Below are 21,626 nucleotides of genomic sequence, written 5' to 3'. Positions count from 1 at the left end.
CTTCTTTCATGTTGCCTCTGCTATGGTTTTTCCGTGCTCCAATTGTCTCCCGCATTTTCTTTCCCTCCCTCCTCTCGTCTTCCCTCTCACTCTCTTCCCGTTTCCTCCTCTCCTCTCCTCTCCTCTCCTCTCCCCTCCCCTCCTCTCCTGATCCTTTCATCTCCTCTCCTCTCCTCCCCTCCCCTCCCCTCTCCTTTCCTCTCCTCCTCTTCTCCTCTTCTCCTTTCACCTCCCTCCCCTCCCCTCCTTCCATCTCCTCTCTCCTCTCCTCTCCTCCTCTCCCCTCTCCTCTCCTCCTCTCCCCTCCCCTCCCCTCCTTCCATCTCCTCTTTCCTATCCTCTCCTCTCCTCCTCTCCCCTCCCCTCCCCTCCCCTCCCCTCCCTTCATCTCCTCTCCTCTCCTCTCTTCTCCTTCCTCCTGTTTTTGGAAGGGCATCATTGTTGAAAGTTGGCGGGAAAGCCCTTGTAAAATCATACGGGTTGAGCGGGGATGAGGGGCCCCACCGGGGACGGGCAGATTGAAGAATGGTCAGGATACTGCCCGCGGAACACGTGGATGCAGGCGAGTCAGAGGGAGACCAGAGCGAAGATGTTGAAGAGGAGGAGATGGAGTACAGCGACGAAGAGGAGGAGATGGAGTACAGCGACGAAGAGGAGGAGATGGAGTACAGCGACGAAGATGAGGACGCCTCGAAGAGCGGGGAATCGCTGGAGGGGGAGGAATGGGCTGGCCCCGACGAAGAGAGCCAGGGCCTTGAGTATGAGAGTGGGCAATCGGAGGATCTGGATGGGTCTGAAGATGCCGAAGAGGATGACAACTCTGACGCATCTTATTGCGATTCCGATCTGGAGCAGGAGCCGGCTGACCATGATCTCCTCAAGTGCTCTTGGGGCAACCAGGTGTGGAATTGGAAGTTCTGCGACAAGCACATTGACGTCGACCAACGGGAATCGGACGGTTATGGGTTCAAGAAGACGATCGTGAACTGGCCTGAAACTCTGCACCATGCCGATCAAAGATCAGAGATGGACTGTTTGAAGCTGCTCTTTCCCTGGGATTTCTTCTTCGGTCAGGAGGAGACAGGGAGCTGTCTGGTCTGGACAAACGCGACTCTACCTGCGAACGCCGAGCCTTTCACGGTGACTGAAGTCTTGCAATTCATGGGGTCCTTGTACGCCAGGAGCATCCATCCCTACGGCAGAGCCCAAGACATGTGGAAGAGTTCAGGCCGAAAGTTGATCCCCTCTCTAGACCTTGAGAACAGGTTCGCAGTCAACCGCAAGCGGTTCGAGCTGTGGCAACAGCACCTGAGGTTCTGTCCTCCTGCTGCCGAGAGCACCGACGAGTATGAGCAGATCCGGCCGCTCATCGATGCGCTGAATGAGCTTCGAAAGCGGACGATCAGCGCTGGGACGGAGCTGTTTGTGGCAAAGATCCGGGCACCAAGGACGAGAATGGAGAAGGTGAGGGGAGGGTGGAGCAACACAGTTGCTCAGCAGCTGACATCTTCCTTGCAGTACTCTCATGGAAACCTCAGCGTTCCTCCGATGGACTTCGAGCTCAACATGCTGGGCGAATGTTCCAACGGGCTCGGGTTGAAGTTCGAGCTCTCGGCCCAGCCTACGACGTACTCTCACACAGAGTGCGTCCTGCGGCTGGCTGAGGAGCATCTCGATCGGGGTCAAATCATCTACAGCAACGTCGACTACGCTTCTGTCGCCCGCCCGCGCTCTCCTGGAACGGAACACGTTCTTCAACGGTGCAATCCGCAAGCGCCATGGTTTTCCCATGCGGTTCCTTCAGCATGCTGCATGGAGCGGGGAATATCCTCATGGAGAAACCAAGACGGTGGAGCTTCAGGTCGAGGTTGAGGGGAAGGAGAGACGAATCTACGGGCATGCATGGAAGAATGCGCAGCGGACGGGCGCGGGGGTCTTCAAATTGATCTCCACATTCAAAACGACGAGGGCAGAAAATTTGAACAGCGAGAAGAGGAGGAGGAAGATAGACCCGTTGACGGGGAGATGGCGGGAGGAGATTCAAGTGAGAGGACCCGATGGCATGATGGAGGCATACTTCAACGCGGCGATGATCATGCAGTCCCAGACACTTCTGAGTAAGGACATCCTTTGGATCCCCAGGACGCGGACGCCGGAGCCACTGCCCTTCAGGGTCCTGTGCAGCGTCCTGGGTCTGATCGAGGTGGACGCCTACAAGGTTTACAGCTCCTGCCAATCGTTCCACCGCAAGCTCAATCACTATGACTTCACCAGCAAGATCGCGATGCGGCTGATGAGGAAGGACCTTTGAGCGTGAGCATGCTCGGGGAGCAGACAAGTCTTTCAGGTGCTGCTGATGGCATTCCTAACGTGTACGACTCGATGTACCTGTCGTCAGACTCTTCCATGGCATGTATAGACTAGAAACTCGATTAGCTAAATCATATCCAACACCCCAACTCCATCCCTCCCTTGACCAACACGCTTTCTTGCACTGAAGTTCTGACAAGTTTGAGCGACATTCCCTCGGGAACATGCACTACATCTGACATAAAGACATGCAACTTGCGGGAAGGCACACGGGACGAGGAAGCAACGAGGGAGCCGACATTCAAGCAAGCTCAGCTCCCCTTCTGCGCTTCAAGCATCTGCTCCTTCAGCAACTCCTTATACTCGCGGATCCCCTAATGCACGATCAGACGAGAAAGCAGGGGCCGGGGGAGGGGGGATTGGTTGGCAGGAGCAGAAGTAAGAGGGATGCTAAAACGAATAAGAGCAGGGCCAGGGGCAGGGGCAGGGGCACCAGGAGGAGGAGGAGGAGGAGGAGGAGGAGGAGGAGGAGGAGGAGGAGGAGGAGGGTGGTCCCAACCTTGGTCCACTTTGTGACACCTTTCTCGCATACCCAAACTTCCTGCGCCACCTGCAGGAAACCTCAACACCGCCTCCTCCTATCTCGTCCCCTTACCTGATCGATCAGACGGAAGTCATGACTAATCAGGAGCAGGCCTCCTTGGAACTGCTTGATTCCCTCTACAGGCAGCCGGTCAGCACGGAAGATAAAGGAAGTTGTCATAGAAGGCAGCGCGAGGCAGAACGAGGAAGCGCAGGAAGGGCAGCAAGGCAGGGAGCAAGAAAGGCAGCAAGGGCGTGAGGACCTGCGAGTGCATCGATGGACTCCATGTCCAAGTGGTTCGTGGGCTCGTCAAGGAGGAGCATGTTGGGTGACATCAGCCAGAGCTCCGCCCAGACGACGCGGCGCTTCTGACCATCTGACATCTTTCTGGAGAGAGGAGGAAAAATGAGGAGGAGGAGGAGGAGGAGGAGGAGGAGGAGGAGGAGGAGGAGGAGGAAGGAAAGTGAGGAGGAGGAGGAGGGAGGAAAAAGAGGAGGAGGAGGAAGTGGTGGTGGTGGAGGAGGAGGAGGAAGAAGAAGTCTCTTTGCTGGCTTGCCTGATAGGCTCCATCTGCTGCTTTCCCGTCACCCCAAAGCGACCGACTGCTGTCCTCCAGTCCTGGACAAAGGATGTAAGGAAATGGACAAGGGAGAGAAGGAGGAGGAGAGAGCGATTGGGGGAAGAGTGAGATAGGAGGGAGAAGGAGAAGGGTCATCTCGAAGGCAGTACCTGCAGGTCTTTGAACTTTCCAGGGAAACGTTTCTGCCGAGGATAATCAGATGCAAGGGAAACCAGGAGGAGTGGAGTTGCCTGCATGTATTCTATAGGAGAGAGGTCGAGATCCAACTGTAGGAAGAAGAAATGGATGTCACTGGAGTTGGTGGAAGCAAGGATATAGGGAGTTCAGACTCAAAGAAGCAGAGATAAGCCAGACTGGCAGATAGTGCGGAACAGGGAGAGGGAGAGGGAGAGGGAGAGGGAGAGGGAGAGGGAGAGGGAGAGGGAGAGGGAGAGGAAGAGGGAGAGGAAAACGGAGAGAGAGTAGATCAAACTAAGTCTTGCCTTCTCTGCCATGTGCTGGTCGAAGACTCCAAGGCGGGTGCCATGTTTGATTGTTATGGATCCCTTGGAGGGATGGAGCCTCCCGCACCTGTGACGAGTGACAACCCACAACGACCAATAAGCTCAAGATGAATGAGTTTCTTCTTGCTGCTAATTGTAATTGTCGGTCTTTCTCCCTCCCTGTCGTCATTCTTGCGCTCCTTCCTCTCCCTTGCTGTCCTCCTTTCTCTCCCCTTTGATTTTCCCTACTTTCCCTGCCTCCTTCATTCCTCCAAACTCACATCAATTTCAAAAGGGTTGACTTCCCCGCGCCGTTGGGACCAACAAGGGCAACTCGAGAGTCCGAATCGATACCGATGTTGAGATTCTTCAGGAAAGTGTCATAGTAAGTATTTCAAGGCAAGTACCTCCTCGTTTTCTCCTTCCCCGCTCATTACTCTTTCACTCATTCCTCCTCTCTTTCCCCTCCTCACCTCATACAGGTAGTCTTCGGGCTTGCCAGAGTAGGAGAAGGCAACGTCGGTGAAGGCGATGACGGGAGGGACGAGCTTGTCACACTGTGGGAATTCGATCTTGATCTTCTTGTCCGTCACCACAGGCTGAATCAAACCATCCTGCCACCTCTCGTCAGCAACTTCATGTCACGTGCGATGCTCCGGGAAAAAAAGCAGCAGGTAAGCAAGTGTTGACCTCCTCCATCTTGTCCAAGACCTTCTGACGTGACTTGGCCTGCCTTACAAGATTCGCGTAGGTGCCTGAGGATGCGATGAGACGCTGGAAATGGATTTGGGAGAAGCCATCAGACCGCAAGACGCAATGAACTCTTTCATGTGTTTGATTTCATCCTGCTGTTTATAGTAGAGCTTCATCTGTAGCAAATCTCATGAGACCAGCAGTGCAAGTGGGCAAACAAGGTCCAGAAGTGAAGTGAAGTGAGTGAGTGAGTGAGTGAGTGAGTGAATGAGAAAGGGAGGGTAGAAGGGAGGGAAGAAGGGAGGGAGGGAGGGAGGTTAATGACAAGATCTCATACCTGATTTGCCTCTTGCTCAGTCTTTGTTTTCACAAACTGAACAAAACGTCTGTCAAGTACCGGCCCGAGAACCCCAAAGTATTTTCACCTGATCGTAGTTTCCAGTCCAATACGTGAGTTTCATCTGGCGCAGCTCCATGATATTGGTGCACACTCCGTTCAAGAAATCCTGAGAGAGGAGTGGAGATCAGCACATCAAATCAAACGGAGTCTTCATGCCTGAGAATGACTAGTGACGACCAAGATGGAATCATAACGGGACAGATAGTCTTCCTGGCATGCGGGTCAGCCCAAAAGACCTTTGAATCTTTCCATGCAACAAACAAATTTTTCTGAGCTTGCCTCCACTCAAAACCTCTCCCTTCATTTTTTATCGCAAAAAGACCGTAACCCGATCCGTGTCCACATTCACAGTCTAAGCCTAACATGACCTTTCTCTCCACCTCGTCTCTCTCGTTCTCGTCGTTGCTCACCAGCCACACAACAGATCCCAAGTCAAGATGGTTTGTCGGCTCATCGAGCAGGAGGATCGATGGCCGCACAAACAGAGCTTCAGCAAGCGCAACTCGCATCCTCCACCTGCCAACATGTCTCAGCCCGGTCGAACCACACCCGCCAGATGATCACCCGCCCGACATGTCCTTGGTCTGTTTTGCCATGCGTTCGGCATCAAATCCAAGGCCCTGCAGCACAGCAGGCAGGCACCATGGTGATCAGAAACACAGACAACTTGCAAGCATCCATCGTACCGCCAGCAGTTTCCCAGCTCTGACTTTGAGGGTGGCAGGCCCGATCGAGTCGATGCGGTCGTAGATGTGCTGCAGTTCATCTGCAACAGGAAGCAGGAGGTGAGCAGGAAATCCCCCACCGCCTCGTCCACCAGCACCTGCATCTGGGCCATGCTGCTCGATGATGACCTCGACCTTCTTCTCAAGGCGGTTCACCTCATGCTCAGCAGCCGCCACGACGTACTCCAGTGCCGACATGTTGGTAGATTTCGCCTCCTCTGACAGGATGAAGATGTCGTGAAACTCGGGGATCGGAACCAGCCGGGCAGCCAGGGCCTTGAGGAAAGAAGTCTTCCCCACACCATTGGCTCCCAGCAAACCATATCTCCTTCCGTAGTTCAATTCTATGGTGGTGTCTTGAATCAAAACCTGGAAGCAGATCAGAGTCTGCCAATCTTTACTATCTCTTACCTTGCCGTACACTTCTAGGGAGAAGCTTCCGATCTTGATGTCCCTCGAGCCTTCATGGCTTTCAAGGTTCCCTGTTACCACAGGGAGGGTGTCATCTAGCAGAGCCTTCTTCAGATCCGAGACATCGAGATTCTCTGAGGCCTTTGGTAGGAGGAGTGTCTTAGAGACTTAACACAAGTGTTGAGATAGAGCTCTCACCTGCTTCGCATCAGCCTTCTTGGCTGCCGGGGGACCCTTTGGTTTCCCCTTGTTCTTCTTCGGCCCACCTCCTCTCAGTCCCAGAGAATAGGCCGGTCTATGAGCATGAAAATGTTCCAAGTGCTTCAATGAGAAATGCCTTGCCTGCATATTCCACGTTACCCCTTTTCTCCCTCCAATGGTCGCAGACACCTGCACAGCCGCATCGCCGGCAGGGATCCCTGCAAGTAGGGCAGGGCAAGAGCACAAGATGGCAAGCACGGAGATCTTGAAGAAGACATTGGTCCTGATGTTGGAGAGGACAGAGCAAGGGAAGCATGGGGAATCAGCCATGCCTCGTGCTTCTGCGCTCCTCTTCCTCGTTACCCCCATCCTCAATTCACTGCATGGATCCGATCGGCCCCCTGGCAAAAAGACCCATCCGTTATGTGATAACCGTCTTTTGCACTATCACGTAACCGACATTGAAACGGTAGTCGGGTAGCCACAACAAACATGGCGAGGAGAACGGCGCTTGTGCTCGGGGGATGGTCTGATGGCCCATTGACTGCCGTCATGCAGGCATGCCGCTCATCGTGCGACTTCTACCAGCTGCCTATGCACACCCCACCTGTTGGTCTAATGTGCTGGTTCAATCCTTACCTTGCCGTGATCGTAGCGTTCGTGGTGTTGGTTTCTTGGATGCTCACCATGATCAAAGGCCAGGATTTGAGCTCTGTTGAGAAGATATTCTCGTACTTAGCTGTCTGTGTTGGAACAATCTTTGTTCTGAGAGTGTTGATTTCACTGTTTGTGAGATACTCTATCAGGCGGTGCATTGCAGCAGCTTCATTATATCTCCGAGAAAACCCTTGTGATGTTGTGGTTGGTTTCAGCTGGGGAGGAGGGATTGCTTGCTGGCTTCTCTCGGAAAAGATCTGGAATGGGCCAACGTTGATTCTTGCACCGACAATTCAGGCCATGGCGAAGTTTGCATGGATCCCTCTGCCTGCATTCTCTGCGTCGCCGTCAATTGTGCACGTCTTCCATGCAAACGGCGATCCCTTCTGCCCGGAGTATCAACTGACGCACTTGAGGAGCTCGGGCTCTTCTATCCATGTCTGTGACGACAGCCATGTCTTTCAGACAAGAGATTCCGAGAGAGAGATCGTCGCAACCTTCCGGCAAGTCTTGCAGGAGGTCCAGTAGGTCGGCAAGCGAAGGGTTTTGTTTCCTAACCGGTCAAAAGACTGCATTATGCATCTCTACATGGAGCGAAGCGCCCATCATCAGGTCATGAGGCTTAAAAAGGGAATGGGGCAGCAGGGAATCTCTCCAACAAACTCCTTGCTGCACGAGCAAACACGCCTCGTGCGAGCTCTAGCTCGGCTTCTTACAAGCTTCTGCTCCTCTTCTTAGTCCTTTTGAGAGTGCTTGGTCTGACTTTTGGAGATCAAGGCTAAGCCCTGAGCCTTGAGTGCTGTCCCGTCCGGTTTGCTAGGGCTCTGATACGAAGCCAAGAGGTAAGGCGTTGTACTTCAGTACCCCTTGAAGGCTTCTTCGGCAAGGTCTGCTTGGAGTGGAGTCTTGGACAAGGCAGCGTGATCAACGGGTCAATAACTTGACCAGCCTGGCGGACTTGCAGGAGCAGACTGTGAAACAGATCTGTGATCAGGCAACATGTGGTGTGAACCCTTTACTTGTCTGTACAACAATACATGGAACTGAATATCATGCCATGATGCTGATGTATCTACGACATGGATTAGACTCGAAGCCTGAGCCGGGGTGATCAGGCTGGCAACTTGAAGGCTGCCCCCGGCCCTAGCAGAAGTCAGGAAAATTACGCCGTGTGGTATACTGGCAAGCCTAAACTGGCATATCTGTACCAGTCGTGGCAGCGGCCCGGCCGGTCCTAAGCGAGTGATGGCGGCACCCGGCCCTCGCCCGGTGAGAGCGGCGTTCCGAAGTTCAACGTTGAAGGCCGGCCGGGCCACCGGCCCCGGCGGCGAATCATTGATCATCAGTGCGGCAGCGAATGACTGCGAATGACTCGGGAGTCGTGGCAAGTGAGGGGAAGAGGGTCCTCGAGGACCAGGAACTCTATTTGAAAGGGTAGGGGTACTGTCAATCAATATTATCGGGGTGGGTACTTTAGTTTGAGATGTAAAGGGGTAGTGAGGTTTAGGGTTTAGTTGATGTGGTTGAGTATAGGAGTTTATCAATTAGTATCCATAATAGTAAAGTTCACATATATGATAACCCCCAAAGAAGTGATTCGCTCTTTTTCTTTCAGGGTGGGTAGTGATAAAGGTTGAATCGAGAAAATATGAGGGGGTAGTGGAAATGATTGGGTAGGGGTGCCTGCAGGGGGCGGAGGAAGCCTCGGCTGGTGGAAATGGCGCAGTTCCCAACGAAGATGGCGGAGATCTACGGGCGAATCATGGGCGACGTGATGGAAGAGTCAAGGAACAAGTTCATAGGACAAGGAATGGACACCAACGTGCTTTCTGAGCTCCAAAGGGTGAGGCCTGAATCATGATACGGCAGAAGAGAGGGAGATGGGGGGCAAGGGGTAAATTGTGTGGATCAGGCCTATTTGGAAGGATTGAGGAGACCTTGTAGGCGGTTTCAGCCTGGCTTCAAATACGACATCTTTGATAGTGTCTGAGAGGAGAGATGCAGTCGAGTTGCTGTTCGTTACCCATCCTTTGTCTGCCTTTGTCATTGTTGCTGAAAATGTCTCAACGATCATTTCAGTTCGATCGGTTTTTCCCGAACATCACGATGCTTTTGCATTTGACTATGCTAGTTGCATTGCCTATCATACCACGCAGAGTTATATGTTGCATGGTTGTGACTGTGACCATGAGATGATAAGGGCTCAATTCATCAAGCTGAATGCATTAGGGGGTCTGGTGCTTGCTAGGGCGCATTAGCAGCGTGCTCTCATAAAAAGAGAGCGAGTGTGAGGGCTTGACGAGTCAGATAAAGAAGTGCTGTTGTGGACCATTTATCCCCTGCCCCGTCTCTTTGCCGTCAAGACAGATTTGTTCTTCCTCCTTACTTTCCCTACCATGTTTATCAACCTCAGTGGATCTTCTGATTTCAAAACGTATGGTGATTGAGGCCCTGATGCTTGTTTGCAGCTATGGACTGAGAAGCTCAATGCGTATGGAACACATGTTCGAACAGATCTTGCCGGGGGCAGCATGCTGGGAGGGTATGTCGCCGCCTGCCCTCCTCTTATGCAGCATGATGCTCAGGGCTACCCGCTGGACATGCGGAGAGACACAGGCTTCCCGCAGACTGATGGAGCAGACACAAGCCTGCAAATCTTTTCAGAAAGCGCTGAGGATGAATCAAGTGAGGAGGGGGTGAGAAAAATCCTCATAGTGAGCGACCAGGGGTGATTAGCGTTCGTTTCAGGGGGCAAAGACGGGCAAGAGCTCGAGTGCAACGCGAGATCTGAAGGCTTGTACGATTGTCATTGAACAAACGGACGGGGCTGGGTCAAGCCCGATCAAGCGTCGACGGGTTGGCGAGGATGGAGAATCTGATGGCGGTATGAATGGAGCTGTACACTGGGAGACTTTCAGGTTTCTGAAGAGCTGGCAGACGATGACGAGGAGGAGGAGGGGGATGAGGGGGCGAATGAAGAAGAGGAGCTGGGGTCTGAGGACGATGACGATGACGAAGAAGATGATGTGGCGAACTCGACTCACAATCTAATACTGTGTCAGTATGAGAAGGTCGTGTACAATCGGTCAAGGTGCAATAGGATTTCTGATTGGAAATGTTGCAGGTGAGTCGGACAAAGAACAAATGGAAGGCACAACTCAAGTTTGGTGTGATGACACTGGCGATCAATGATGGCGGGCGTGTAAGAAAGCAGGTGTCCTCTGCACTTCTCCCCTCCTTTTCTCTCGTCTTGACCGCCTCGCAGGATTTTGTGTTCAAGAAGGGAAATTCTGATATGAATTTTTCAAGCTAAAATTTGTCGAAGCGTCCTCTGCTGCCCTCAGAAAGAACCTTGGGATGAGCTCTCGATTCTCAGCATCACAGTTTTCAGAATCCCAGGGCACTCCATGTTCCGTCAAGACATGCTTGACCTTAGCGGCGAATCCTCCAACAGATGTTTCTCAAATACGAAATTCTTGACACGGAGAAAGTTGAGAAATCTTAGCTTCTTTTCGAGCGCTCGTTCCATTGTAGGTCGAAAGATAAAGTTTGCAAGCCTCAGTCCATATTGGAGGACCTTGTCCTTTCTCTCTTCACTTGTCAAGAGCACGATACCCCTTTTGCGTTAGACGAGGAATAAGACGAAGTTGAAAAATATTGCATCTAACAACCCTCGTAGATGGACTCTTAATCGAAAATCACCATAAATCTTGAGACTGCTGTATACTACAACCTATTTACACTTGTGTCTTTCCTGCTGCTGTTCGCGGCCAAGTATCACTTGCGTTGAAAGAAAGACGTGATGGACATTTTCGGTTTCACCCGGCGATCACTCGAACACGTCTGAGGTGTTCTCTTGCCGCTGGTAGAATCTTCAGCCTGCGCAGATGTTTTGCTGAAAAACTTGTCGATTCCTTTGGCGCTTGAGTTGGAAAATGCGGAGGAGGAGGAGGCGCTGGAGCGGTGGGAGTTTATCCTCATGCTCAGACGAATCTCTTCCTGGATCTCCTTGGGCAGCTCCTTCAGGATATTCTCATCGATCTCGCTAGATGCGTAAAGAGATCCTTTCTTCCTCTCCTCCCGCGCTGCCTCGACCTCCTGCTTCTGCTGCTCAGGCGCCACCCCGCCAGGTTCACTCTGCGGCATCTGCTTCGGTGGGCGTTCAATGTCGTGGGACTGCGCTGTTGCGCCCTTGGCATCTTCATGCTCATCCCCTGCCGCGTCCTGAGATTTATCTTGGGACTTCCAAAAGTTGGTGATGAGTTTGTTCCCCTTAGGAAGATCCTGAAAGTTGGACGCAGAGACAAACATGGAGGCGATGGCAGGCCTTCTTCCTGTCGAGTACTCCTTTTTGACCGCATGGAACAGGTCGCTCACCATGCGGTCCAGCGAGTAAGGCTGCCGCAGTGAACAGCTTCGGGTCTTCTGGTTTTCACCGTCCTCACGAAACATGATTGTCATGTTTGTTGCGATTCTGCCCAGCCGTTCACGGTCCTTGACCAGCAGCTCGTACACCTGGCTCACGATCTCGCGCAGCCACTTCTCGATCTTTTCGAAATCGTTGAGGGCACCGAACTTGGAGCGGAGAAAGTCCTTACCTGCATCTCAAGTGAGCACAAGAGGAGGGAACAAGGAGGATGAAGGGCTCTTGCCTGATCCCCTTGACTTGGCCAATTCCTGATCCTTCACTGGCTGCAAGCAGATTCCCTTAGCGATCCGGTAGACCCACAGCCCCCCCGGCGGCTTCGGGCTGTCCCCGAACTTAGAGACAAGCAGCGGGCATGGAATTTTCTGCAGCTCCCCGACAGTCTCTACATGGAACTCTTCCTGGATCGCCTTTCCAAGCTTCTCCCCTCCCAGGCCCCTCAGGCGTGAGATCGGCAGGTCCTGCATCAGCTTCTGAGCAGCTTCCGTGGGAAGGATCGTCTGCTGGTTGGGCTTGTGCAGCCCCGAGCCCAACTTGGCCAGAATCTTGTTGTGAGAAATGCCGGCAGAGCATGTGAAGCTGGTTTCCTCCAGCACCGCTCGCCGCATCTTCGTCACCACCTGTGCTCCAGCAGCCAGCAGCCTCTCCGACGTCTTCCACCGCGATAGAGGCCTCCTCCACCACTCCTCCTGTCCGTTACCGCTGTCCGGGCATGCGGAGATAGAGCTATGGCCGTTCCTGACCTCCTCCTTGGACATAGTGACCAACGTCTGCTGCTCGTACCCCGCTACCCACGTCTTGTCCATCTCGTCGAGCAGCGTCGGCCCCACGTCCGCGCCGAAGTTCCGCTCGATCTCGTCCAGCTGCAGGAGAGCAGCATCGGTGATGTCACAGTACACCTCATCGATGGATGCTCGTTCGCATGCGGACGAGAAGCGGGCAAGCACGTTGACGACCTCGGCTCCTGCTTCCCGGTACAGGTTGATGTCGCTCTTCTTGTGCGCTACAGGGACCTGGATGAGGATCAGGTCAGGACACGCCTGTCTTGCTTCCTTCCCCCGCATGATTCGCTTCACCCCCTTGGCCCTGCCATGATGTTAGCAGGGTGCCCTGCAAGGCGAGCTGGCGACCTTGCTTCGTAACTCACGGCGATCAGACTGCCGTCGCTGTGATCGCACCTCCTGTTCTCGTCCGGCCTGACGTCCTGGAGGTCCCCGTTGGGGTTGTACTGTATGACGGCGACGGGCTTGCCTCGCAGACTCTCGTCCCTCCTCTGCTCCACTTGTACGTAAAAACAATCCATGTCGACGTGCGCCACGACTCTTCCCTCCATCTGCTGTATCAGAGCTTCTGTCGCCATGGCGCTGGTGAGAGCGTGAAGGAGTAGTAGACGAAGGGAGGAAGGGAGGAGATGTGATGGGGAGGTTAGGAGGTGAGGCAGGCGAGAGAGGAGCAAGTCGGGGAAAGGGCTTATGGGAGGGAGCCGTGCAGAGAAGTGGAGCGGGACAGAGGAAGGAAAGCAGGAGGATGTGAGAGAAGGAGGAGGGTCAGGAGGGTCAAGAACGGCAGAGCTGGCATGTCTCTCTCTCCTCGCAACGTGGCTGCATGGCACGGGAGAGAACGAGTGGCGGAATGAAAGCCGACATGCAAGGGAAAGGAGCAGGAAAGACAGCAACTATCGATTAGGACTGTACTCCTTTATCGCTCAAAAAGACAGCAAACCCATTCCAGAAAAGACATCAAAAATTTCCTACTCTTTCCACCTACTCTCTTTTTGCTGTCCTGCACTGGTCCTCAGCATGGCTGTTCGGGGCATGGGGAGAGGGAGGGGAATGGCAGGAGCGCTAGTGTGCGGCATGGCATGCTCGCTGCTCCTCCTCCTCTCGAGGCGATCTCATTCCTCTCTCGTAGACTCCCTCCGCTCCTCCGCACATGCTAGGAGCTCAGCAACGGCGCTACTTGACACGACGAGCTGCGGCAGGGGTGGACTGTGCGGGGTCCCGATATCGGTGGGAGACCTGCAGCTGGACAGATCAGGCGGTGGACAAGGTTCTGGGAGCGAGGGAGAAGGAACTTTGTCGGGAAATGTTGATGGGAGGTGAGTTCCCTTGTCCTCTTCTCCCCTCCTTCTCCTGATCAAAATTGTCCTGCCCCACAATGACCATGGTTTGCCTTGCGAACAGGTTTGTCTCGGGCAAGATCACGTACAAGAAGAAGCCTGGAGTTTTCATTCCTGCAGGGAAAAGAGCGAGGAGGAGACAGCAGACGCCAACGGTTCCTGGCGTGGACTCAGAGTACCAGAAGGCCATCAGCAACCTTGTCTCTAACCTGAGGACGAGGCAGCGCGGGGTGAGCAAGGAGGCGCAGAACATAGCCAAGGGCGTGACCAGCATGTTCACCAGCGACTCGGTGACGCAGAGCATTGCGAACTTAGCGTTAGGCATCGCTGAGGCGCGGGCGAGAGAGGAGGATGGGAATGAGTTCCTGGGGAAGGCAGCGGTCAGCACCAGCGGACTGCATGCAGCAAAGTCCCCGAGCGCTCGGACAGGAGAGGACTGGAGGGACGCGATGAGCATGTGGAGGAAGCAGGGGATCATGAACAAGAAGTTCCGTAGCGACGTCAAGCATCCCAGCCGTCTTGACCCCAGCTCCGGGCTGACTCAAATGGAGCTCAAGACTGTAGAGGAGAACCCAGCGTCAGGAGCGAGCGGGCCGGAGGCAGGAGAGTTCGCCGAGTCTTCTTGTGCCGCCTGCCTGGTCTGTCCAGGTCCTCTCCTCCTCCTTCCTTGTCCCCGTGCTGACCTCACCGTCCAGGTTGCTGCGACAACGGCTGGGTCCCGGGCTGCCAGGGAGCGGTGCTGCTGCGGAACGTGACCATGGCGGCGCGGATCAGTGACGCTCTCAACTATGTGATCGACCCCAAGGATGCAGCGGGGATCGATCAGCGGCTCTCCTCGCAGTACCAGTCCACCTTGAGCTCCTTCCTGGCGAGCAGGGAAGCAAGCGAGCAACGAGCGGCGGAGGCCAAGCTTGAGGACAGCGAGCACTACCAGGAGATCATGAGAGATAGAAAGCGGCGGCTGCTGAAGCGGAAGATCCGTGAGCAGGAGAGGAAGGCAAGGTTGATGCCCTTGGAGTCGATCGCAGAATCGTCTTCTGCTCCCCTGGACGACCCTTGGTCTCAGTACTATGCGTTTCAGGGAGTGCTGGGCAACAACCCCTCCGACAGCAAGGGCAAGAAGTGAGAGCGTGCGACCGCCAATGGCGTGAAAAGAGACTTTCTGCATTGAGAATCATGCATGATGTGCCATAGAATGGGAGGAGAGCTTTTGTTTTCCCTCTCTTCATTTCTCCCTTGTGGAGGAATCTTCGATTATTCATTCCTGCTGCTGTCAAAGGGAATTTGTTGCAAGCGAGGGAATCTCAGGCGGTAGATCGGCTGCCCGGCAAGCACATACTTCCGCTCGAAGTTGCTAATCGCTTTCTCTAAGTTTTTCCCGAATTGCAAAGGTTCAATCTGTCGTGAAAACAATCAGATCAAGAACCTCTCAGCCAACTCTCTCTGATAAGTTCTTCCTCACCACAGCATCCTTCACCCCTCCTATCTCCTCTGCTGCAATCGCCATCTCCTCTAGGTACGTCCGCCAGCTTGCCCGGACCTGCACGGCCGTTGAGGGAACAGCCTGCGACTCATCGTCGCTCACCTCAATCTCTCCCCCCATCTTCAGGAGGATCGGGAAAGCTGGGGAACCGTGCCAACGTAGAAAGTGCTGCCCTGGCTTCGGGTACGGGTTTGGGTACAAGATGAAATGGCGGTCGATTTTCCACCCTGCTTGCCAGATGAGTCTCCAGAAGTCGATGCAGTTTGCCCGCACGAGGATCTTGAAGTACACGTCAGCAGTTTCGAAGTGCCGGAGGAGGAGGTAGCTCGGATGGAGGGTAACGGGGCAGAAATGGAGGGAAGGAGAGAGGGAAGAGAAGGATGGGGATCGGAGGCAGAGAAAGGGAGCAGGAACGCTGTAGAGTGAGGTAGAAAAAGCCAAGGAGGAGGAGGAGGAGGAGGAGGAGGAGGAGAGCCAGGATACAGGGATGGAGGAATAGGAAGGCAGCACGGAGGTAGGGAGAGGAGGTGAAGGAAGGAAGAGAAGAGGAGGGAGGAGAAGAAAAGCAAAGTTCACCATGTTCTCTGCCGGCCCGTTGCTGGACTCACGGAAGATTCGGTTTCTATTCAGCCGCACCTCGCTCTTATCCACTCCTACCACAAAGGACGTCGGGTTCTCCCGCGCAAGGTTGTAAGTGCTCCTCCCTGTCCCACAGCACGAGTCGATGATGATGGGAGGCTCCCCGCCTGCCTCCCTGCTGAACGCAGCGTACGCGCGCTCTGCCTCCTTGAAGGCGTCAAGGTTGAAGGGGGCGATCCCCTTGTGGTTGAGGAACTTGTACAGGTACTGCTCGTTCTTCCTTGCAAGCTCCCTCGTCATCTCGTGCGGCTCGCATTCGTCGATCCAGTAGATGGGATGACGCTCCTGTGGCCCTGCCGGCGCCTCTGTCTGCTGGCTCTTCAGCACCGTAGCCCCTGTTGCCCTCGCCATGTTCCTCCTCCCGCTCACCCTCTCGCCCCCTGACCCTCTCGCGCTCCCCCAGTATGTCCTTGCAAGCCCTCCGACCAGGAAGGCATCCGAGAAGTGAACGTGAGCGACAAGGCTGAGAGCGATAAGAACACAACGCGACATGTCGATCGATCAAGCTCACGGCAGGGGTCGCAACACCCCCGTGACTACCTCCTCACGTCCTCACAAACACTCGTATCAGACTGCTGAGATGACTCACTGCTGCCTGCTCCTCCTCCTCTAGCTCCTCGTCTGCTCCTCCACCTCTAGCTCCTCGTCTGCTCCTCTACTCGTCTGCTCCCTCTCTATCCTCCCATAGCAGCTCGCATTCCGTCTCGCCCTGGCATGGCGATCCAGTGGCGATCGGCCCCCGAAACAATCGAGCCCGCCTCACTGGGACGCTCCATGGCTGGGTGAGGGAAACGGATGAGGGGAATGAGGATGGCGAGGGAAGGGAAGAGGAAGAGGAGGAGGGAGAGGAGGAGGAGGACTGAGGAGGACGAGGACGGGAGGGGCAGAGGGGGTTCGGGAGGGGAAGGGTACATGCGTATGGGGTATGTTGGGGAGGGATCGTGAGAGAGGGAGGAAGTGCGTTAGTTCGTCTGATGATTGATTCCAGTGCGGGGAGAAGCGAGGGGGAGGGAGGCAGCAAGGAGGACATTCGGCTCCTTGTGCATAGCGACGGATGCCCTCCCTTCCTATGTGTCGTCTCGTCATCCTCCACCATCGACGCCCTCCACCGAGAGATCAGCAAGCTCCACCGAGAGCTATTCGCCGGCTCCGACATCCCCTCGCTGAGGATCCGATGGGTGGAGGACAGCCAGAGGCACGCGCTGCCTCTCAACGGGAGGATAGGCTTCCTGCTCAAGGACGAGGACAAGGTATACGTATGCTCGGGGATCGACCCCTTGCGAGAGGACATCCACTACGGTATGAGACAGGGCGATAGCGTCAAGAGCGTCATAGCGCGATGGCGCAACTGCTGCCTGGACACTGCGAGCTTCCTCTGTGCTGCTGCACACCAGGAGGCGAAACATGGCGAGATCATAGAGCAGGATGGCATCTCCGTCCTCCTGAGCCTCGCCCTCCACACAGGGAACATGCTCCCTGGTGACGTCTCCATCCAGGACCTCCATGGCGCCCTCAGGAGCCTCTTGGAGCTTGAGGATGCGGCGGACAGAATCCTTCAGTCAGGATGCGAGGGTCAGATCTTTGCCCTCCTTCAGTCTCCTGACCCGGAGCTTTCGGCCCTTGCTGCCTTCATCTGCTCGAGAATGGCTGCAAACGCCACCAGCCACGACGCCTTCCTGTCCTGGTCCGCTCCTCTCCGTCTCTCCAAAGCCGTCCAGCTCTCCGGCAACTCCACGACCCGGCTGGATGCCATGACCTGCATCCGCCTCCTCAGCAAGAACCCCCGATGCCTCCCCTCCCTCCGCAGCAGCGCCGTCCTCCCCATCATCGTAGATGCTGCAGAGGACCTGAAGGACGGGAGGACCTGTGCCAAGGCCCTGGGAACCATCGCCTCCCTCCTTGAGATCGGCGGAGAGAGCATACGGACCCAACTAGAGGGCCTTTCAGCTCCTCGCGTGATCTCTCGCGCTCTGTCGTCCCCCGACAGGAACGTCGCTCGTGCCGCCGCTGCAGCTCAGGCGGCGCTGCTGGGACATGCTACCATCAGGATCCCGCTGGGGGAGGACGGAGGGCTCTCGAAGGAGAGGAGCGTTGCTACACCTGCCCTGTGGACTTCGGCATCGCAGGCGCACCGGGGGGAGGAGGGAGGAGGGAGCGCAGGGCGGAGCGCGTTCGACAAGTTTGCAGAGGAGGTGCTGCTGTCGTTGCGACCGGCAGGAGGAGGCTGACAGCATGCGTAGATGTCCTCGTCGCTCACAGGAGGAGGAGGGGAGGACCTGGTGACGGACAGCAACATCGAGATGATGAGGAGGATGATGGCGCAGGACGATTTGGAGCTGAGGAGGAGAGCGAGTTCGCTCCTCCTCTCCCTCTGCAAGGTCTTCCCTGTGATGACGTCATCAGTTTGTGACGGTCGATGCAGGCGGGGGAAAGGTGCAGGTTTCAGCTGGTGGACAAGGACGGGATCTCGTTGCTGAGCAGAGCCATTACCTCCAAGGATCCGAAGATGCAGCTCAATGCTGTGAGTTATCCCACCCCCAATCCCGTCCCGATCGCCTACCTCCGTCCATCTTCGGATCCTCTTCCCCATGTTCCTCCTCCTCTTCCTCTGTATCTTTCGCGTCTTCTCGATTCTCGCACTTACGCTCTTGCCACCTCCTCCTCATTCTGTACCAAGGTCGGCCTTCTCCTCTTATCCGCCTCTTGTCACTTTCCTCCTCCTCTCTTCGTCTCACTTGGCACCACAGCTCACGTCCCTCGCCTGTCTGTCCAACGTGTCTGCCCTCCACCAGGCTCTGGTCGACCACGACGTCCCTACCTCCATCCTCCACTTCCTCTCCAGGTAGTGCTCCTCTCCCCACTCCACGTCTCCTTCCTCCTGCCCTGCCCTTTTGCTCCCAACCGCTCCTCCCCTGCCCTGCCTCCTCTCACTTGCGCTCAGCGAGGACGAAGGGTTGAAGGTGCAGGCGATGAAAACTTTGTCCCACCTTGCCGCTCACAAACGAGCCAAAGAGAAGATCTTACAGGACAAGCACGTCCTCTCCCTCCTTCAGTCCGCCAAGACCGCCAGCCCGCACGACGCTTTCTTCCTTTACCTCAGCATCCTCAAACGACACGTGGAGGCAGGGAAGGAGAGGTGACGCCCGACTGGGTTGTAAATGTTTGTAAACTACATCGGAAAGACTTCAAGTTCGCCGCTTCCTCTCTCCCTCCCTCCTCCCTCCCATTATCCTCCACTTCTGCTACTTGCCACAGTTCACTTCCGACACCTTCAGGTCTCCTTCCCACTGAGCACGCACGCCCCCCGCGTCACATCCGATCGGCTGCAGATCAAGTCAGACAAGGAGGCAGAGAGTCAGAAACTAAGAGTAGAGAGTTGGGGGAGGGAGAGAGGAGACGAAGTAGAGGAGAAGCCGTGGAGAAGGGAGTAGGAAAGAGAAACGAGAGGAATAAGGGCAAGACTGACCAATCCTTGGACAGTGACGTGGTAAGAGTCGGGATCTCCTTCTTCCTCCTCGGCAATGTTCGTCTGTATCGGTGGTTCAGTGCTGGAGACGCAAGAGGAGGAGGGGGAAGTAATGGAGGAGGTGGACCAGCAAGAGATGAGGAGGAGAGGTGCGAATGGCAGAGCAAGATGACGATGGCGGAGGAGCGCAGTAAAGGGGAGGAGGACGATGATGAAAATGAAGATAAGGAGATGGGAAATGATGATCAAGATGATGATAGCGTCGACGAGGAAGAGCAAGAGGAAGAGCAAGAGGACGAGGAAGATGAAGATAAGGAGGAGGAGGAGGAGGAGGAGGAGGAGCTGGATGTTCAACGTACTTCAGTAGAGAGATGGCTGGCTGACGCCCATGGTTGCTCGACAACCACCGCAGAATCCTGCAGAAGAAAGCAGTGAGACAAGAAGGAGAAAGTAGAGGGAAGAAGAGAGTTGATGTGATGAGAATGAGAGGGAGTGAGAGCAGAAGGCTGTTGGAGAGAAGAAGGGGCTGGAGGTTGCAAGAAGAGAAACATCGACTTTACCTTGGAAAATTTCATGGCGTATCGCATGAAAGGGTCATCCGTTTGCCGCAGTCTGAAAGAAAGATCAACGCAAGTGAAGAAGCCGTAGAGGTGGGGAGACAGAGGCGGGGCAGATGAAGCAGAGGAGGAGGAAGGGTGGGGGGAGGGGGGACGAGGAAGAGGAGAGAGGAGGAGGAGGAGGAGGAGGAGGAGAGAGTTGGAGGAGGAGGAGGAGGAGGGGGAGGAGGAGAAATCAACCTGCTTCTGCGCTTCTCCGGTTTCGTGAGTCCCAGCACCTTCTCACATCGTTACGCTGGGATCCCGAGGAGCGAGAAACAAGAAGTCTTCACCCTAGAGGATGCGGCTGGAGCAGCGGAGGACGATACCACTGTCCTCTCCTCCTCACCGCCTCCCTCCTGAGACGGCATCCTCTCTGTGTACAGCACATCGTAGCTCTCGTCATCCTGGCAACGTCTTTTGGTTACGACACAGGAGAAGGAGGGGAGAGCAAAGGAGATGTCAGTACATTAGCACCGTCGTCGTCGTAGCCCTTGAAGGCTACTTGGCTTCCAGCCTACGTAGCAAGTCAGTCGACGAATCCCACCACTCGTTCGCTGCTCTCCTCTCCGCACCTCCCCCTCGCTCAGTCATCCTCCAATCCCTCCCCTCTCTAACGCACTCCCTTCCTCTCTCCTGGTCTCTGTCTCCCCTCCCCCCATCAAGATCTTTTACCTGCCTATCAAACAGGATATTTGCCCTCCTGTCAGCCCCCGAGTACCCCAGGAAGGAGCTCCGATCGTAGGTAGGGACACCAACGATCTTCCCGTCCTCGTAGATCTTTTTCCCGTCCCATGACGTGTGCGGCTGGAACTGATCGATGACCTTCTGCAACGTTCGCCCGTAGTTGTGCTCCTTTGCTCCTGCTACTTCCTCCCCCCAGTCGTCCTTCCTCCTCGTGGGCTGGGTCCAGTCGTCCAGCCCTGCTGGCGTATGCCAGAATCTCGTCAGCTCTTGAGGGACCACCCGGTGGACGCAGTGCTTCACCCTAGAGGGCTCCTGCTGCTCTCCTCCTACAACAACCTCATCGCACAGGTCGAGAGCATCGTTGGCCATGGTCTGAAGGCGCTCGTCGCTGTCATGCCATCCCTTAGGCTCGTCTTCGTCCTCGTCCTTGAGAGCATCGCCCCAGAAGAGACGAGACTGCTGCAGGCCACCTGCTGGGACCACAGGAGGCCGCTGCTGCAGGCCGACAAGAGCGGTTCTTGGATGTGACGGGAAGGTGAGGAAAACGAGGAGGAGCGAGGCAACCAGCGGAATCCCAACAAGGAGGGGAAGGGAAGGTGAGGGTCTTGTCATCTGCACCCGGTTGTCTTCACTAGCTAGAAACGTCTCCTGCCTGCGCAAACCATTAAGATTAAAAAATCCCTCCCAACATTATTGCAGGCTGCGAAAAGATGAATCACTCCCAGTCCCTGTCCCTGTCCCTCATCTTGCTGCCTCTTCCTCCTTCTCTTTTCCTCTTCTCCTCTCCTCTCCTCTCCTCCTCTCCTCTCCTTTCTTCCTCTCCTCTCCTTCTCTTCTCCTCTCCTCTCCTTCTCTCCTCCTGTCCTCCTGTCCTCCTGTCCTCCTCTCCTCTCCTTCTCTCCTCCTGTCCTCCTGTCCTCCTGTCCTCCTGTCCTCTCCTCCTGTCCTGTCCTCCTGTCCTCCTGTCCTCCTGTCCTCCTGTCCTCCTGTCCTCCTGTCCTCTCCTCCTCTCCTCCTCTCCTCTACCACCTAGCTTCGCTACCACAGCCAACTAACCTGCATGAAGAGGCGGAGGAAACAGCAATTTTGGGGGTGGGGTATTTTCAATTGGATTAGAGGGGTACTTGAATACATAGGGGTGATTGTTGTGGAAAAGGACGGGGTAGGG

General features: G+C 55.2%; 8 protein-coding genes across 8 annotated transcripts; 4 read left to right on the top strand and 4 right to left on the bottom strand.

Moving 5' to 3' along the window:
- Positions 1-525: 525 nt before the first annotated feature.
- GUITHDRAFT_103336 (hypothetical protein) lies at positions 526-2,311 on the top strand (the record flags this gene model as incomplete). Its single annotated transcript, XM_005837668.1, has 3 exons — positions 526-1,464; positions 1,519-1,794; positions 1,847-2,311. The coding sequence occupies 3 exons, from the start codon at positions 526-528 to the stop codon at positions 2,309-2,311; spliced, it is 1,680 nt and encodes a 559-aa protein (XP_005837725.1).
- Positions 2,312-2,621: 310 nt separating this feature from the next.
- Positions 2,622-6,715, bottom strand: GUITHDRAFT_157245 (hypothetical protein; the record flags this gene model as incomplete). The annotated part of the gene is made up of 21 exons (XM_005837667.1): positions 2,622-2,684; positions 2,870-2,920; positions 2,966-3,030; positions 3,156-3,280; positions 3,450-3,511; positions 3,623-3,655; positions 3,704-3,739; positions 3,956-4,043; positions 4,237-4,322; positions 4,429-4,569; positions 4,646-4,710; positions 4,761-4,824; positions 4,986-5,021; positions 5,074-5,154; positions 5,205-5,258; positions 5,459-5,564; positions 5,613-5,668; positions 5,735-5,814; positions 5,872-6,142; positions 6,185-6,255; positions 6,451-6,715. The coding sequence occupies 21 exons, from the start codon at positions 6,713-6,715 to the stop codon at positions 2,622-2,624; spliced, it is 1,899 nt and encodes a 632-aa protein (XP_005837724.1).
- Positions 6,716-8,759: 2,044 nt separating this feature from the next.
- On the top strand, positions 8,760-10,355 carry GUITHDRAFT_103334 (hypothetical protein; the record flags this gene model as incomplete). Its single annotated transcript, XM_005837666.1, has 6 exons — positions 8,760-8,885; positions 9,511-9,738; positions 9,791-9,926; positions 9,980-10,113; positions 10,167-10,244; positions 10,308-10,355. 6 exons carry the CDS (start codon positions 8,760-8,762, stop codon positions 10,353-10,355), a joined length of 750 nt encoding a protein of 249 aa, XP_005837723.1.
- A 1,331-nt stretch (positions 10,356-11,686) lies between these two features.
- Positions 11,687-12,798, bottom strand: GUITHDRAFT_39857 (hypothetical protein; the record flags this gene model as incomplete). The annotated part of the gene is made up of 3 exons (XM_005837665.1): positions 11,687-12,170; positions 12,237-12,554; positions 12,599-12,798. Coding segments are annotated over 3 exons (1,002 nt in total), but the record flags the coding sequence as incomplete, so codon positions are not given.
- Positions 12,799-13,625: 827 nt separating this feature from the next.
- Positions 13,626-14,713, top strand: GUITHDRAFT_103332 (hypothetical protein; the record flags this gene model as incomplete). The annotated part of the gene is made up of 2 exons (XM_005837664.1): positions 13,626-14,235; positions 14,283-14,713. 2 exons carry the CDS (start codon positions 13,626-13,628, stop codon positions 14,711-14,713), a joined length of 1,041 nt encoding a protein of 346 aa, XP_005837721.1.
- A 128-nt stretch (positions 14,714-14,841) lies between these two features.
- Positions 14,842-16,201, bottom strand: GUITHDRAFT_103331 (hypothetical protein; the record flags this gene model as incomplete). The annotated part of the gene is made up of 4 exons (XM_005837663.1): positions 14,842-14,985; positions 15,050-15,127; positions 15,173-15,349; positions 15,647-16,201. 4 exons carry the CDS (start codon positions 16,199-16,201, stop codon positions 14,842-14,844), a joined length of 954 nt encoding a protein of 317 aa, XP_005837720.1.
- A 482-nt stretch (positions 16,202-16,683) lies between these two features.
- GUITHDRAFT_103330 (hypothetical protein) lies at positions 16,684-18,849 on the top strand (the record flags this gene model as incomplete). Its single annotated transcript, XM_005837662.1, has 5 exons — positions 16,684-17,901; positions 17,950-18,087; positions 18,132-18,230; positions 18,457-18,551; positions 18,651-18,849. The coding sequence occupies 5 exons, from the start codon at positions 16,684-16,686 to the stop codon at positions 18,847-18,849; spliced, it is 1,749 nt and encodes a 582-aa protein (XP_005837719.1).
- A 102-nt stretch (positions 18,850-18,951) lies between these two features.
- On the bottom strand, positions 18,952-21,070 carry GUITHDRAFT_134867 (hypothetical protein; the record flags this gene model as incomplete). Its single annotated transcript, XM_005837661.1, has 7 exons — positions 18,952-19,032; positions 19,176-19,238; positions 19,535-19,591; positions 19,736-19,787; positions 19,973-20,010; positions 20,241-20,288; positions 20,447-21,070. 7 exons carry the CDS (start codon positions 21,068-21,070, stop codon positions 18,952-18,954), a joined length of 963 nt encoding a protein of 320 aa, XP_005837718.1.
- Between the last annotated feature and the right edge of the window lie 556 nt (positions 21,071-21,626).

This window comes from Guillardia theta (assembly GCF_000315625.1).
Source record: "Guillardia theta CCMP2712 unplaced genomic scaffold GUITHscaffold_13, whole genome shotgun sequence".
Lineage (NCBI taxonomy): Eukaryota > Cryptophyceae > Pyrenomonadales > Geminigeraceae > Guillardia > Guillardia theta.
Note: the sequence above shows the minus strand (reverse complement) of the source record. Positions and strands in the feature narration are given on the sequence as shown.